The 18,213-nt window shown below is 36.3% G+C and overlaps 1 protein-coding gene and 1 long non-coding RNA gene across 2 annotated transcripts in view; both read left to right on the top strand.

The window, feature by feature from the left end:
• Positions 1–18,213, top strand: part of LOC135760459 (glutathione hydrolase 1 proenzyme-like) — a 45,154-nt gene that overhangs the window by 8,303 nt on the left and 18,638 nt on the right. Inside the window, exons 3-8 of the mRNA XM_065274446.1 lie at positions 971–1,060; positions 1,204–1,393; positions 2,266–2,411; positions 2,509–2,655; positions 3,232–3,469; positions 3,714–3,814. Coding sequence (XP_065130518.1) covers positions 971–1,060; positions 1,204–1,393; positions 2,266–2,411; positions 2,509–2,655; positions 3,232–3,469; positions 3,714–3,814 — 912 coding nt within the window. The remainder of the gene's footprint in view (positions 1–970; positions 1,061–1,203; positions 1,394–2,265; positions 2,412–2,508; positions 2,656–3,231; positions 3,470–3,713; positions 3,815–18,213) is intronic.
• LOC135760555 (uncharacterized) lies at positions 10,635–17,500 on the top strand. Its single transcript, XR_010537437.2, has 3 exons — positions 10,635–10,724; positions 12,249–12,384; positions 17,211–17,500. It is a non-coding gene; the product is annotated as an uncharacterized lncRNA (long non-coding RNA).

Below are 18,213 nucleotides of genomic sequence, written 5' to 3'. Positions count from 1 at the left end.
GACCTATTTTTTTGTGGCACGACTTTCTTTTTGAGCCAGTTTCAATTATTTGTTACTTAATTTTTTTTCCTTTTTACAAACCGTTGTTGCTTGGGATTGGTGTCAGATTTTTTCTTTTCTGAAACTGGCACAAAAAGAAAGTCGTGCCACAGACACATCACTTAAATGCTCAAAACATTATTATCTGAATTCAAAACAGTCTCATTCCTATCTTACCATATCTGCGCTACTCATCTGACCAACCGTGAGCTCAAACTGTTTCCCTGCAGAAACTGCATTGAAGGCTCCAGTTGAGGGCTTAAAACACCATCGAGCACTTTCATTGGTCATTTTTGGGAACCAATCATATTTCTTTCTGCCCCTGTCTGAACTGGTTTAGGGAAAAAATCAAGCTGGGTGAAAGCGCAATGGATGCTTGACAGATCCCATCACATAATTGGGTCCCCAGTGCTCCTATCAGCCTAGAATTGTGGTTCCCAACTCCAGTGTCATTTTGGTGTGTCCTCTACAATGCAAATGAGCAGATGAAGTGCAAACACTGATCACAATGATGGTGGTTTGTTGCAATTCAAACTCAATTGTGCTGTCAATTATTTTTTTATCTCTTTCTCTCAGCACTAAAAGCAGTGCTGTGGTTGGATAGTGTACATTAAGGGGGCGGTATTATTATAATAAGATCTCCTTATGACATCATAAAGAGGGCCAAATTTCAATTACCTATTTTGCTCACACCTACAAAGTGACAATGCTAACATTTTCATGCCATGGCCTCTTTAAACATGAAAAAGGTCAGATTTTTATGCTATGACCCCTTTAGACATGGAAAAAGTTTTATTTTCATACCAACAAAAATAATTGTTGTATGACTGTAACCCCCTTTAACAACCTAGACCAAAATGTTTTCTTTCTAGATGTTTTATCATCTTGGGAAGGAACTAAAAAGTTTGCTTATACATTTTTTTTGTTACAGAAAAGGTGGAGGTGATTGATGCTAGAGAAACTGCTCCAAAGAATGTTTCAGCAAATATGTTTGACAAAGACCCCAAAAAAGCAGTATCAGGTAAATCACATCTCCCCAAATTCAGTGTCCATAATGATTTTACAACATTTAATGAACACTGAATTCAGTAATAATCAGAACAGCAAAGTTAAGCTGTCTGTTTTTTCTTTATTTTGCTCTTAAGTGACTTGACTGCTCCACAGGTGGATTGTCCATTGGTGTTCCAGGATTCATCCGTGGTATTGAGATGGCACACAATAGGCACGGAAGACTAAAATGGAGTGAACTGTTTGAGCCTAGTATAAAATTGGCACGAGAGGGTGTTAAAGTCGGAAAAGCCCTGGCTGAAGCCATCCAATACAATATCTCGATAACAGATGACCAAACATTGTAGTAAGAGTTGTACTGTATTTTTTTGTAATTTACTTTTTCTGCATCCCTCAAAGGGGACATATTATAAGATTAAAAGATGTAAAATAAGTCGTAGGTGTTCCCAGAGAGCATATGTGACGTTTTCGCTTAAAATACCCAACAGATAATTAATTATAGCATGTTAAAATTGCCATTTTGCAGGCCTAAGCAAAAATGTGAGATTTTGGGTGTGTCCTTTAAAATGCAAATGAGCTGATGAAATGCAAACACCGATCACAATAATGGTGGTTTGTTGTAATTAAAACTCAATTGTGCTGTGAATTATTTTTTTCTCTCTCTTTCTCTCTGCACTAAATGGCAGTGCCATGATTGTATAGTGCAGATTAAGGGGTGGTATTATTGTAATTGACCTTGCTACCTACACTGTAATATAAATAAATAAAATACTTTGCTGCCTTAAAATTTTTTGTTGAATCAACTCGGAAGTCATTTCAACTTACTATTATTTATCTTGACTAGAGATGAGTTGTTATAACTTATAAAATTAAGTTGACTTTTCTCAACTACATTTTATAAGTTGTGACAACTCATCTCTGTTGACATGACTTGTAAATCTGAGTTGATTTAACAAAAAATTTTAAGGCAGCAAAGTATTTTTTACAGTGTACCTCACAAAACAGGCGAAATCCGAAAAACCTAATTTTCACATGCTTGCAGAAAATGGTTTATCAAAACTAAGTTACTGGGTTGTTCTTTATCATGTTTTCTAGGTTGACAGAAGCACTGGGGACCCAATTATAGCACTTAAACATGGAAGAAGTCAGATTTTCACACTATGACAACTTTAACAAATTCCATTTATTTTGTTTCTGATCATTTTCCTCTCTTTCCAGTAATTTTTTCAACAATACAAAGTTAAATGATATGATTAAGTTTCCCGAACTAGCTGACACATATGAGACAATATCAAAACATGGGCCAGATGCTTTTTACAACGGATCCCTGACCAAAAATATAGTAAAGGACATCCAGCGCGCAGGTGATGTCATCATAATATTTCACTGTATTGATGTTTAAGGGTCCACAGACCAAATAATCCACATATCTGTCTGATTGGTTTGTTTGTGGTAATACAGGAGGGAATATAACTTTTGAGGATCTACAGGGATATAAAGCAAGGAATGAGTACCCATTAAACTTTACTGTGGGGAATTACACATTTCATGTTCCTACTGTTCCATTTGGTGGACCTGTGCTTGCACTAATACTCAACATACTCAGTGGTAAGAGTGTGTAATAAATATAACATTTAATATAATATTAGTAATAGTAATGTTGTACATCAAAGATGACAAGCATGACTCCCAGGAACTTTTATTATATATAGAAAAATGTGAAATTCATTGCAGGTTACAACTTCTCAAATAACAGCATGTTGACAACTGAGAATAAGACTGAAACCTATCATCGCATAGCAGAGGCTTTAAGATTCACTTACGATCCAAAGCATAAACTGGGAGATCCCAATAAAAAGAACTCTGAAGTCAATCAGGAAATTAAAAATGTGAGTTTATCTCCTTTGTACTTGGGGATTTCTTGAACTTCTACACAATTACAGGGATTTTAAAAAAAAGTAAAATAAGTGTTTGGTGTTCCCAGAGTATGAAATTTTAGCTCTAATACCCCACAAGTAATTTATTACAGCATGTTCAAATTTATTTTTTGTAGGCCTGAGCAAAAATGTGCCGTTTTTGGGTGTGTCCTTTAAAATGCAAATGAGCTGATGAAATGCAAACAATGATCTTAATGATGGTGATTTGTTGAAATTTTTCTGTTAACTGGGATGGCACCTTCTGTAGTTGGGAAATGCAGACATTTTCCCAAAGCATATTTCATGCAGTTTGTGAATCTTGTTTTACAGTATGTTAAAAACATGATCTCAAAAGAGTTTGCAGATGAAATCAGGAATAAGATCAACGACAGCACCACCAGCTCAAACAGTGCTTCCTCTTTATTGGAGGACAGTGGGACATCTCATCTGTCTATCATAGCAGAAGATGGAAGTGCTGTAGCTGTAACCAGCACTATCAATAATTTGTAAGAGTAAAAAAAGCAGATGAGAGCTCAGTTTCTTAACCTTAAAGAAATATCAGTTTAAATGCTTTACTAATTTAATACACCCAGGTTATTGAGCACTTTTTGCATTCTCTTCCTTTCAGATATACTATAGATTCCAATTTCTTTCCATGTTGAACCAAGATGTTACTGTAATGTACAGCATCTGTTCTTATTAACTGTTTTCTTCTTTTTGCTTTATGTTGTTTTGATCTTGTTTTCGCAGCTTTGGTTCTAAGATGATGTCAAACTCAACAGGTATCATCTTTAATAACCAGATGCATGATTTCAGTAATTCTACATCAATATACAACTCAATTGAACCAGGTAAAATAACCCATAACTAATGCCTTCAGTTCTTGTTGTTACACTTAATTTTAGGGGTTATTTATTATGATGACTAACATGCATCTGATAAACAAATACAAAGACATGTTTAATTTTTATGTCCTCAGAACACCTTCTTTATCAAATGAGGGAAATAAAGATAATGTAAAGCAATGGTGTACAACAGTGGTTCCCAATCCAGGTCCTAGCCCCCCCCCATCCAAAAATGTTTTAGATATCTCCTTATATGAAACACCTGATTCAGTTCATCAGCTTGTTAGTGTGTTAATTAAGGAAGCATTTCAAACATTCTCCCAGCTACTAGAGAAAAGTTCTAAAAACGTTCCTTAAATGTTTCCAATGCTCCCAGAAATGTTTTCTCCCAACATAAAAAGTGTCCAGTGTTTATGTTTTAGGAACGTTTCATGGTTGTTTGAATGTTAGAGAAATGTTATATTCAATCATTTTCAAACGTTGCGACAATGTCATGTTTTAAAGGGGTCATATTATGAGATATTTTTAAGATGTAAAATAAATCTTTGGTGTCCCCAGAGTGTGTATGTGAAGATTTCGCTCAAAATACCATATAGATAATTTATTATGGCGTGTTAAAATAGCAAATTTGTAGGCCTGCGGAAAAGTGTGCTGTTTTTGGGTGTTGTTTAAAATGCAAATGAGCGGATGAAGTGCAAACACTGATCACAATGATGGTGGTTTGTTGTAATTGAAACTCAATTGTGCTGTCAATTCCTTCTTTTCTCCCTCTTTTTTTCTCCACACTAAATGGCAGTGCTGTGGTTGGATAGTGCAGATAAAGGGGGCGGTATTATTGTAATTCGCCTTGCTACCTACCTCACAAAACAGGCGAAATCTGAACGACCTAATTATTCACATGCTTGCAGTAAATGGCTTACCCAAACAAAGTCACTGGGTTGATATTTATCACATTTTCTTGGTTGATAGAAGCACTGGGGACACAATTATAGCACTTAAACATGAAAAAAGTCTAATTTTCACGCTATGACCCCTTTAAAGGCGCTCTATGCACTTTCCGTTTTTGTCAAACAACGACCCCTAGAGTCACTGAAGAATAGTTGCAACTTTCGTAATTTCCCACCCCCACTCTGTACACCTCCGAAGAAAATAACCAGGTAATGTTTCACAATTTCATACAAATATTAGGCTACTGAATAGTCTACTAAACTACAGATGATGGTAATAGGATAATAAGAAGTTTATTCCAAGTGTAGAGTAGGCCTATAATAATAAAGTAGCCTACCGCGTTTGCTGGCTTATAACGTTTTTACATGATTGCAGCTAAATCACAAGTAAACAGTCTATAGTCTACGTCAGTAATTCTCAAAGTACTAGTGGTCCGCCAAACCCCCCCCCCAGTGGTCCGCCAAAAGATGACCTAAACTAGGCAAGTGTTTATACAATCGTCACTTATTTAAGGAGATTTTTAATGCACTTGTGAAACTGTGATGTCAGTTCTTGCCATTCTGTTTTAATAACTTAAAATTATCGATGGCTAAACCAAAGAGGAGTCAAAAGAAAAGATCAAGCGTCAACTGAAAGCAGCTAAAATCCACAGATCTATTAGTTTTGTAAGGGCGCCGCTAGCAATTTTGGGCCCTATGAAAGAATAGGGGGTCAGGCCCCCACCATACCCATTTCGCACCAAACATACAATCCAACCTACTGTAGCTATTCAAAATCTTTGTCTGTAATTTAATAATACAGAACTATTTATTTTGCTATTGTTATGACCACAATTATCAGTATTTATAGACACTTACAATGTCAGCAGCTAAGATAATTTATTGTGCAATGTAAATTTAATTGAAAAATACAGTACATTAAATCAAATATTCAGAGAAAATGCAACGTTCTTAAGATGAAGTATTTATTTGTGGTTTACTGTTTTCCACATAAAATCATCCTACATAATGTAAAGAACATTTTGTGAAAATATAAACTTGATATCTTTAATATTGACTGAGTAATGTCATGTCACCGATTGAAATCATAGTGAAATTAATGCTTGAAATTAAACTGTGATGCTTTTTATTTCACAATAAGATTTGAGACTTTAGTCTGATTTTCACAGGCAGTCTCAGTGACATACTGTATACTTCAGCTGTTACACAAACCAATAACATTGTAACATTTAAAAATGGCGAACAACAATGCATCTTTGCTATACAGTTACCTTATGCCTCAAATAAGACTGCGTCAAAAATGCTTGACCAAAGCCTGTATTATAATTATTAGCATTATTTATAAGGTAAAGAACAAGACATTCACAGTCACACACCTAGGGATGGGTATCGTTATGGTTTTAACGGTATTACTACTCTTACCGGTACTGCTTAACGGTCCGGTGCTTTAACGGTATTCTTATCGGTACTTTGGCCAATGTTAACATTTGATCACAAACCTATGTTCACATGATTAAGTTAATTATGTGTCTGCATTTCATTATTACAAATTAATTTCTGGATATCATTTCTAAATATTATACATATATTTGTTAATGCACCAGCGTGAAAGCTGCAGAAAAAATGCTCTAAATAGGATATTTAGGCTAAATAAATGTTTACATGCTGATTTTTCTTTATTTGGGATTTTAAAAAGAAGTAGAAAATATGTTGAATGCATAATGTTCAACATTTCTCCCAAAAGAAATCAACAGAATTTCAAAGAAAGGCAAGCAAACCAATTAGGGAGATTGTACATTTATTTTAAATGACGTGAACAATGTTGATTCAACATGATTTTAGCATACATGCCTGACGTTGATGCGGCAACCACCAGAGATGAGCTAGCTAGGCAGTCGAAAAATTTTGCAGGCTGCGACCTTCAAACGACGTATTTTAAGACCGATTGCGTCACAGCAGCGCGACTTGAGGCTGTGACTTGTGTTAATATTATTCTGTTTATGTTCCGTATTTCTAAGGTTGATTAATTTTATATACTGTTGAATAGTTTAATCTACATCAACGTGTCATATTTTCTAAAATAAATGAATATTTTTCTGATTCCATATTTATTTAAATAAGTCAGAAACATCTCCGCTGTGTCCTGCTGACAGGCGCGGTGGGCGCGTGCAACAGGTGACGCAAATTATAGGTCCTCCGAGGGTTAGACTGTCTCATTTCAGTTCTCTTCGCGGACTTCTGAGGCTGCCACCTTGAAAGACCGAGTGCTCCCCTTTTAAGGTTGTATGCTTAAAAGGTCGCAGCCCTTGAATTGGGACACAGCTTCTTTCTGCACGTAATACACTTTTGACAGATTGCTTGTGTTTCCGCCCTTACATGCAAACATCTTGTTGCACTTACCTGTATGACAACGAGCGTTGTCTGCATCAACTCTAGTGAAGTGTAACCACACTTTTGAATGTTTTGCTCTATCCGCCATCGTCACTCTTTGTATTAAGCGGTAGTTTTCGTGCTGTTATGCGTGTGTGTGCGCCGCGCTCGTTGTTGTTGTTGTGTTTGACAGACAGACAGCCTCCGCGGCGCGCATGAGAGATCTCGCAGATCTCACATACAAACGTCTTAATCGCAAATTAGGTTAACGAAAACATTATTAAGCAAGAATACATAGTACATTTATTTTTATTTTTTTCTCCAGGACCGAAAGCAGAACCGATAGCGTCAGATCTTACTGATACTACGGTCTTTCATAATTTAGCCCCGGGGCCAGTTTAATACCGGGTTTCGGTACCCATCCCTACACACACCAGCAGCTTCAGTAAAGCAAAAATAACGACAGATCATTGAAACAGTGAACTTGAGAAAACAGCTATACTGTTATTAAATGAGTCTTCAGACTGTTTTTAATCAACGGGACTCTAAAATGAAATGAATGACAACTAGCAGATTACAACTTAGATTTCCATTGATTTCTTAAACCTGTTGCAAGGTGAGAAGCTTTGATATACATAACTGGACTAGGTTAACCTTAGTTGCATTTCAGTTTTATCACAATCAACTCGATTCACGACTGCATAAAAACTCTTCCTTGGCATATTGCGTTACAAAACATTGAAGTGTGTAACTGGTCGCATTTCTAGTTTATGTTAATTAGCTTATACGGGCTACGTTAATTAAAACAGCTTATAAGGGCTGACTTCACGTTAGAATCATAACACAAAACAGGGAATGTAAATCACCTTGTGTTTTTTTAAACTGAGGTGAACAGAGCGAAGACTTTACAGTGGAAAGAAAACTGCATTGTATTGCTCCAGCGTCACATTGTGTAAATTGCATTTATAGTAAGGAAGTGCACATATGCAGATATCATAGCAAATAGCAGTAAATACACACACCTTGCTCTCTTGTGAAGTTCACACGCACTGTGAGACCGTGGATTAAAGACGCCGCTAACACGCAGAGTAAAGACGGGGCGGAGCTAAGAGGGCTCAGCTTAAGGGGGTTGCGTTTGCGGCACAGTCCTTGGCTGGGGCCCTCAAAAGTTCATGGGCCCTTAGAATCGTCCTAACTTCCCCCCCTTCCCAGCAAACACTTGTATGTGGGGCCCATATGGGTTACAAATGGGCTAGATGGGTACAGAGTGGGCATGGGCTCAAAATGGGCATCTTATCTGGGGCCCATCTGGGGTCAACTAAGTGGGTCCCACATGGGCAAACCCAGGTGGGCTCACCATGTGGGACCTACTTGGTTTAGTCATGGGAAATGAGTACATGGGCTGAAAATGGGCTACTAATTCAGTTTAACAAGACAACAAGTGCAAACACTGTAAATCCCAAAGTTTAATTACATGAGTAGATAGTACACAAATATGGTCCTTGAAAATGCTTTTATTGTTATTTTGCCACTTTAACACAATCTAATCAAAGTTTTGTCAACACAATACACAATTGCTATTTTACCCAATTTTGTGCAATTTAAAATATCAAACTCCGTTTGAATTTCATGTAACTGTAAACCGTAAACACGAAAAAAGTAAAAAAAAAATTAATTTGAGAGTTTTCAAAACTGCATGATGGATCTCGCGAGATTTTATTCAGCAATACCCATCCCCCACCGCTCCCTGATTTTCGCGGGCGCGCTCAATTACTTGCCATTCTGCTAAAGTTTTCATGAGGAGACTTCGCTGTCAGTGTATTCAAGGTAAGAACCCAATAATTGCATACAATATATATATATATTTTAATTTTAATTAAAATACATTGTTTTCAAAGCATAATGTTTAACAAACATGTGTTCTTGTCAAGTGAGAATTTCAGTTAGACATCTAGTTCCCAAGATCGCGCCATTTTTGGCCTTAAAAACGATAAAAATTACTGTACGCCATCACTGTATAAATCTTCAAAAAATGGTCTGAAAAGTAAATATTTTTTTTAACTTTTACCCTTATTGAGCATATTTTTAATGGAAATTGTGCTTTTACGTTACACTGTGCGGCGTTCCTTCGTTAATGTTTTAGTTCATGACGAAATGTGTATTTTATTTTAAAATTGCAGTCTCGTGTAGGGTATTTGCGAATTAATGACTCGTTTAAGTGGATTCCACAAAGGTTTGCAAATAAATGAGTCTTTTGAATCGATTCTTTACGAAGCAAATGGGCCAAAAACGGTTTGAATTGGTTCGCGAATCAGTTTGATTTGTTCAGATCGCTTCAGAAACTGAATCGTCTGATGCGGTTTCATCAAGAAACACGCAGAACATTGGATGACGTGAATATCAATCTACTATTAAAAGCGAAAACTTCACACGTGTACTCGCCATATGCGCGTGCTGTTTGCCGTCATACACACGTGCGCAACCTCCACAGAATGACAAAAAAATCCACCAATGATTGACGTCTGATTCGCTGCATACTTTACGTAAGTGCTTCTCACACGTGACATGAGATTCACAGCATCTAAAATCAGTTTGAATTTCATGTAACTGTAAACCGTCAATGTACTTAGACCATCTTAGGAGATTCTCTGAGTTTACTTTATATGCATTCCATAGTAAATGCAAAACTCGGCAGGTTTATTTGTCTAATATTTCAGCTATAAGCTGTAAACATTAACATTGAGACTAAAGTTAATTTCATAGAAATGCTTGTCTATTATGTGTTTGTCTTAAGTATTCTTTAATATGTATTGTTTGTTTATGTTGCAGTGTCACACAAACTGTAATAGTGCATTTCATAAGTATTGGGACAATACAGACAAAATTTATCTGTTTGCTGTGGAGTCAAGAAATGTCTAAACATTAAAATATGAACGTGAGAAACGTACAGAATGTCACATTTATTTATTTTTTACTTATTAACATACACAATATACCAACTCAATGGAACAACAACACATTTGTATTTTACTCTTATCTAATGTGGGCATATTGAGACCATTGGCTCAGAAGTGTTGAACTGTGTCCTCATGCATTAATTGTTCACACATGAAAATCAGACAATGTGTAAGATCAGTTTGACCTTAATCTTGCATTTGGGTAAAACACATATAAGTCACCATTTAAGGTTGTTGTTCTTTGTTGATAAAGCATGCATGTGTTGTTGAAACACAAACAAAGGTTACTAAAAAGTGACATAGTGATATTCATCTTTTCAATTTCTGGTGTCCACAGCAAACAGAAATTTTTTGTCTTTACTGTCCTGATACTACTCCTGATGAAGGGCACTGTATATGCTGTGCGTGCATATGTCTATATATATATATATATATATATATATATATATATATATATATATATATATATATATATATATATAATTTATCATATATTGAATCACAAAACCCTTTGTATTCCTGTGCTCTTTTCCCTCATAAATTTAGTTGAATGCAGCTATACTTATCCCCCACACCTCCTTGAATCTCACAGCGCGCCATCACTCTGCCATTCTGCTGCAATTCACTGTCAGTGTGTTCAAGGTAAGAACCTAGTATTTGCATACAATAATAAAATGAAAAATGTACATTTTAATAAGAATACATTGTTTTCAAAGCATAATGTTTAACAAAACATGTGTTCTTGTCAAGTTAGAATTACTGTTAGACATCCCAGTTCCCTAGATCGTGCCATTTCTAATGTAATTACGAGACGAAACTGTTTAATTGTGTCTGCTCCCGTTTGTTTTGTGATCACAGAACAGTGCTTGCAGCGACCACTTTTAGTTTTTATTCTAAAAGTGTTCACATTTAGTTCAATATATGCATTCTTAGAAGTTTAATTTAACATTAATCTTTATAAAATGTCTATTTCCTCTCAAAAGAATCCCCTTATTTAGTGCTAATTCAAATAGCAAATGCACAAAAGATACTCAAAATACTAAAACTTTAGAATATTGATAATAATTAGTAATGTTATTTTCTTCTGACTGATTTGGTAACACTTTCATTACTTTCATGCTCACTAGGTAAGCATGGTCTTCATTTTAGAATGAATTATACATGCATTATATAAATTGTGAACCTGTATATAATAAGTCTTAGTAGTTCTCTATGAGAAATAAAAAATGGTTACATTGATTGGTTAACAGTTAACTACTGCATTCAACTTAGTGCTATACTTCTACTGTAACGAGGAGCCGTGAGACAGAGGATCCATTTGCAGTTTTATTAATAATCACAGGGTAGGGGCAAACCAGAATCATAAACAGTGGACAGGCAGCGTCGAGACAGGCAGATAACAATCAATAATCCAAAGACAGGCAGTAATCAAAGGCAGGCAGATAACACTCGAATAATCCAAATAACAGTCCAGGTCACAACAAGAAATACAATCACAGGATAAACGCTCGGAAATGACTACACAGGGCAAATCAAGACTTCGCACAGTTCAGAGTCTCACAGGGGTTTAAATAGGCAGTTCATGATAGGTTGCAGGTGGCGACGTAATCAGTCCCAGGTAAGAGGCATTATGGGAAATGTAGTGAAATGGGGAAAAGACTAATACTCTGGTGAAGGCGCCCTGTGGCGGCTGGGAGGACGTGGAGAGGCGGTTTCATTCGTAACATCTACAAATTCGTTAAAGGAATTGTCTACCCTTTTGCCATATTAAACTATGTTATTACCTCAACTTAGACAAATTAATACATACCTATCTTTTTTAAATGCATGCACTGTACAGTGCGTCGCAAATGTGTTCTTGTTATTTAATAGTAGTTCTTGAAATGTCTTGTACATCCATTCAGTTATTATCTCAGAATAAACCCAGAAAGGGTCTTGTATCAGACTGAAGGGGTTTATTCAGAGATAATAACCGAATAGATCTATGTTATCCCGCTTATTACATGGCTACTTGTAAATAATTAGACACGTAAATAAATAAATATATAACACAAAATATTGATCTGAGGTGATCTCAGTCAGTTTCCGCTGAGATAACTGCTTCTTTCTTGCAAGAGCTCAGATTAAATTTAATCTCACTTTAATGCTTTTTTATGTATTTTACAGGAAGTTTGAAAAAAAATGCCCTAACAAATACAACAACAAGAAGAGAGGCAGAGAAGGCAGTGTCCAAGTGGCTAATCGGTGCCAGGGACAGGGGAGGTTATCGCACTGCCAGGGCACGAGTTGGACAACAAGATGGGTAAATGTCTTAAGATTTACATTTTAAATGGAAATACAAACTTTAAAAAGACGAATAATCAATGCAAATTCAAAAATGTTTTACCATTTGTGGGCTATTACATACAGTGATCGGGAGGGGACATGCTCTGTTAGCTTAGTTTTGTCTTGCTAATTTTAACTTGTGGGAACATGTGATCCTAATATTATCATAGCCAAAAGATATTGAATCATGGCTTTTCAAACATGTCCTGGGAACCCACAGAACTGCACACCTACTTCTTCTGGTCTTGCAATTTGTACTCAGGCACAAACATATCAGGCAGTGTTTACACACTAATGGCGAGTTCTTACTGGACAATTTTAGGCCTTATTGTCACCCACCGACAGGTTTTGCAAAGTCGCAAATGCCCGAAATTATAGGTAAATTGCTGCTCATTGCGAGTGACAATCACTGTGTAAATTATCAAAGATTGTCAAGAAAATTGTGTAATATTTGGCATGCTAAATATTTTGACCTGTCTGTGAATTAAAAGGGTTAGTTCACCCTAAAATGTAAATAATGTCATTAATTACTCACCCTCGTGTCATTCTACACCCAACCTTCATTCATCATCAGAACACAAATTAAGATATTTTTGATTAAATACAGTGGCTCACTGAGGCCTGCATTGACCAGTCCTTCCAGAAAAATTCAGTTTTTTTGTGATTGTTGCGGGCAAAAATCCTTGATCTTGCGGCACGTTTTCTTAAAAAAAGCGATGGAATATGCGGGATATTTATGTAATTTTATGCGATGAAATTCCGGGAACTTGCAAAATTTGCGGGAACTTGCAAAAACTGCAGCTTTTGCAGCTTTTCAATGATGTTCACATCTCATAATCACGTCACTTCATAATGTTCCCATATCAACAGGGGACATGGCTGCGCTTGTGTGAAGTAAGTGCAACATTTTTCAATTTTCTGTTAAGACTTTTTGCTATGAGAATGCGGGGATTATGAAATCATGCAAGCCCAGCATATTTTGCGTGCGAAAATCTGCAGTTTATGCTGCGAAAGTGCGGCGTATTTTAAAAAAATGCGGCCCCCGCATAAATACGCAGACTTTGGCTGATTAGGCATTGAATCATGCAATCGCATAATCACGTTTTTCTGGAGGGACATCAATGACATGTCCTTTGTCAAGTTCAATTATTGTAGTAAAAACATTTAAAACAGTTCATGCGAGTACAGTGGTTCAATATTAATAATTACATTTTTGATGCACCTAAAACACAAAATAACTGTCAGGATCCTGTCAGAATCTTGTCTTGTTTTAATGTCTAGTTCAATTTGACAGGGTTCTGACAGTACCATGTTTTGTGTGGGAACACCTGGCCATGGTGTGTTGATATCAGGCCATGTGTTTTCCTTGTCTCGTCTCTTTTACCCCGCTCCCTTGTCATCCTCATTGGTTTTTATTGTTTGATCCTTAGCACCTGTTTCCCTCTTGATTTGCTACTTTATTTAATGCCCCCGTGTAGGGCTGTCAACTTTAGTCGTTTAGTCGACTAATCGGTCGAAGCCATCTTTGTCGACTGACATTTTCATTGGTCGACCAGTTGCATATTTTATTTTTTTTACCAATAAAGAAATTTTCATTGATTTACTCCTTGATATTTATTCCTTTATAAGCAGTTATATGTTACTGTATTCTAAATATAATTAGCCTATATTTATTCCCAACTTAAAACGCTTTAATTTAGGCTGTTTTGTAACAGCTTCACAGTTTAGCGCACCACGTAGAACACTCTGGAACCGCACCTGTGGCTGCATGGCTGCACTGCTGCTTCGCGCTCAGTAAGGAATATAAGTAGTTTTGCTGTATTCATTCAGTAAGAATGCTACTTGTTTTTGCTTTAGTCGGCAAAATGTCCAAGAAATCTAAATCTTTTGTCTGGCTGCATTTTACAAACCTTAACGGGTGAAAGCTGTCGGTTTTAGGTTAAAAAAAGTGATCTCTAAATTAGGCTATTATAGACAGTGGACTAAATGCTACTACAGTTATAATAATAATTATTATAATAATTCGTTACATATATATATATATATAGCGCTTTTCTGCAGCACTCAAAGCGCTTTACATATGAAAGGGGGATTCTCCTCAACCACCAGTTAGTCATCTCATTCCAAGATCTTTTTGTGTGAAGTGAACAGATCCCTCACACTCAATTTTTCATAACTTACCTGTTTGTACTTAATAAACAAATAAAAACATTTGGCGCAATGTCACGGCGTTTCGGTTTGCACGCTCGCAAGGTTTTCAAAAAGTAAACGCTGCAGCCTATTTTTTTGTAAATTCCTTCATTCGAATAGTAAATAAAATACAGCAATAAAATAATTAAAATGAAAGTCTCTACTGATTGTATTCCAAATTATTAACATTTACGTCTTTTAGGCTAACAGTAAAGTGCAGATTAAGTTTTGTTTTTGTAAATCCTCAGAAATGACTTTTACCACTTAATTAAGTTTTGCTTTGTAGAAAGCCTTTCTTTAAAGTGAATTTCGTTTTGTATAAATTTTATCTTAATCTTAATAAACGTTTTATCAACCAATTCTATGCATTTAATAAATAAAAAGCAAATATAGCAGACAATATAATAACCGTGACATGGAGGCGGCGGCGCGGCTCGTTAACTTGCTCTGCATTGTTAACTAGAACAGTGGTTCTTAACGTTATTCCTGGAGGCCCACTGCCCTGCACATTTTGTATGTCTCTTTTGTCTGACAGACTCAGTTCAGTTCATGGAGATCTCGTCTAATGAGCTGATGATTTGAATCAGGTGTGTTAAATAAGGGAGACATACAAAATGTGCAGGGCAGTGGGCCTCCAGGAATAACGTTAAGAACCACTGAACTAGAACACACCTCATCATAAATGATTAAAACTCAGCGTAGGCATATATGCCTCATACATTAGCATTAAATATCTTTGCTGCATTCGTTCACAGTGAGTTAGATTTGCCGTGGCCGGTGCGTCTTTTATGCATTCTGAAGGTGCCTGTTTTATCCATTGGTTTTATCGTGTTGCAGTCTATTAGGCAACATTCCGCATAAGATGGGCTTAGATTTGGAAATACATTACATCTACATTTCAGTGGTACCAGATAAGGTGATGATGATCATCCTCTTTCTTTATTATTGCTAGCATAAACTAAAGCGAAACTAAATCAAACTAAAGCGGCGTCTCTTCGGAGCTGTCATTTTCTTAAATGAGCCGCGGCAATGTTTCAAATGAGCTTCTAACGCTAGACAAACGGCTTTATTTTCAACGCGATCACCTTTTACCCAAACCATTTCAAAACTAAGGAGCCATTTGTCATCCGATTCGGTGCTGCGTTTGCGTGATATGTTTGCGCTGTAAGGGTTTTAAAAAAAGTGTGTGTTATCTTATGTTTTTGTTTTTAATTTGTACACTTGACACGTTTGAAAATAGCCTAAATAATGTAACAAAAAACGAAAATAAACCTATAGGCTTTCCTACTATACAGCCTATTATTAATAGGATTGTTTTTAGGCTATTTGGGATTTTGTGTGTGTGTGTGTGTGTGTGTGTGTGTGTGTGTGTGTGTTTTAAAACGTCCAGATCGGCTGGACAAAAGTTAACCCATAGCTTCGAAAGTAAAGAAGAATATACAGCCTGTATAAAGGAGAGCTTTTTTTAGGATTAATTGGCTATTTTAGCAGTTTTTTTTTTGTAGCGTGTGGTGTGGTCCGGTGCGCGATTGTGACTGTCACTATAGACCTAGGACAGAGATCCTCACTTTGCAGTTAAAAAATCACTTAATTTTCAAAGAAATTGTATTATTATTATAGTTTTATGTATTATTGATGTTTTTCATTGTCGTTTTATTAATGCTCTATGACAGTTGTTTAATAATTATTCAATCAAAATATGCAAAACATCACGTCTTTTTTTAGTCGACTAATCGTTGCGCAGGACAGGACTTTGGTCGACTAAGCTTTTCATTGGTTGACTACAGCCCTACCCCCGTGTCTATTGTCAAGTTGCACGTTCGTTTTGCATGGTTCTTGTGTATGCTGTTTAAATTAAGTCAAGTATAATCCAGTCAGTCTAGGTTCATGTCTACAGTCTTAAGTCAAGTTAAGTGTTTAGTCTCTCGTAATTGTGTGCTGTTCATGTGTTTTGCTCCCTAGTGGGCTTTTGTTTTCAAGTTTGTTATAAAGTGTTCTCTGTTTACCCCCGACATCGCTTGCACTTGGGTTCATCCATTATTCCTGACAATAACAACTTGTATACTGATGGCTGATTTCAAAACACAGTTTCAGGAGCGTTTATGAATCAGTGTGTTGAATCAGCGTGATTTCAGCAGTTTGGCGGTTTGACACGCGATCTTAATTATGATTCGACATGCTGATTCATAAACGCTCCAAAGCTTTTCCTGAAGCAGTGTTTTGAAATTAGCCATCATTATATAAGTTTTTTTTTATTTGTTTTCCCACCAAAAATATTCTGGTTGCTTTATAATATTATTATTTAACCACTGTACTCACATGAACTGTTTTAAATATATGTTTAGTACATTAATGGATCCCGAGAGATGAAATGTCATTGCTGACTATGCATATCTTAATTTGTGTTCTAAAGATTAACGAGGGTCTTACGGGTGTGGAACGACATGAGGGGGAGTAAAAAACTACATTATTTTCATTTTTGGGTGAACTAACTCTTTTAAAAACATGATATGTCATGAAGGGTAACCTGACACATCTGTTTGAACTGTGAAAAGTGGAATTTATGAAGAAAAGTGGCACAACAGTTAATTTATTTTCTTTTTCTGTTCAAAGGGCCGTTGGTACAGTGACAACAGAGGAGTGAGGAGCTGCCCTAATGTTGTTTTGTTTGTATTGTTCTATGCAGTTAATTAGTTGAAGTTTATTAAACTTTTTAAAGAGTTAATTAAAGTGTTGCTCCACAAAAAAAGAAAAAAATGTCATAAATTACTTTTCCTCATGTCGTTCCACACCTGCAAGACCTTTGTTCATCTTCAAAACACAAATATATAACACAAAAAGATATTTTTTATGAGATCAGTGAGCTTAATTTGTGTTCTGAAGATGATTGAAGCTCTTATGGGTTTGAAACGACATGAGGGTGAGTAATTAATGACAAAAATAATAATTTTAGGATGAACCCTCAAGTTTAACTTTTCTTTTTTTTCATTTTTAATGTTGTGTTTTATAAAGTTTTAAATGTAATCAAGATCAAATTGTTAATAAATTGTAAAAGTAAAGCATGAACTACTGTTTTCTGTTCATTGAATAACTTTAAGATTTTATTGTAGTGTATTACATGGAATTTTTGTATTTAGGGGTTTATTGTAAAATAAGGTAACCCAAAACAATATAGTGTAGCCCATAAATATACCAGTTGTGACCCATAAGTGCCCTATATAAGTCCTATCTGGGCCCCATCATTAACCCATGTGGGTAGTTCCATGTGGGTCCCAAATGGGATTTAACTGGTCTACCCATATGGGCCTGATAAGGTGCCCACCAAGAGCCCATCATTAACCCATGTGGGTAGTCCCATGTGGGTGCCAAATGGGATTTACCTGGTCTACCCATATGGGCCCGATAAGGTGCCCACCAAGAGCCCATCATTTACCCATGTGGGTAGTCCCATGTGGGTCCCAAATGGGATTTACCTGGTCTACCCATATGGGCCCGATAAGGTGCCCACCAAGAACCCATCATGAACCCATCTGGGCAAACCCATGTGGGGGCTCCATGGAAACTGAGGACAAAATTAGCTGGGTCCCAGTTGGGTAGCCCAGGTGGGCCCCAGATA

This window comes from Paramisgurnus dabryanus, chromosome 4 (assembly GCF_030506205.2).
Source record: "Paramisgurnus dabryanus chromosome 4, PD_genome_1.1, whole genome shotgun sequence".
NCBI lineage: Eukaryota > Metazoa > Chordata > Actinopteri > Cypriniformes > Cobitidae > Paramisgurnus > Paramisgurnus dabryanus.
The sequence above is the reverse complement of the archived record's forward strand: the minus strand, read 5'-3'. Positions and strand labels throughout refer to the sequence as shown.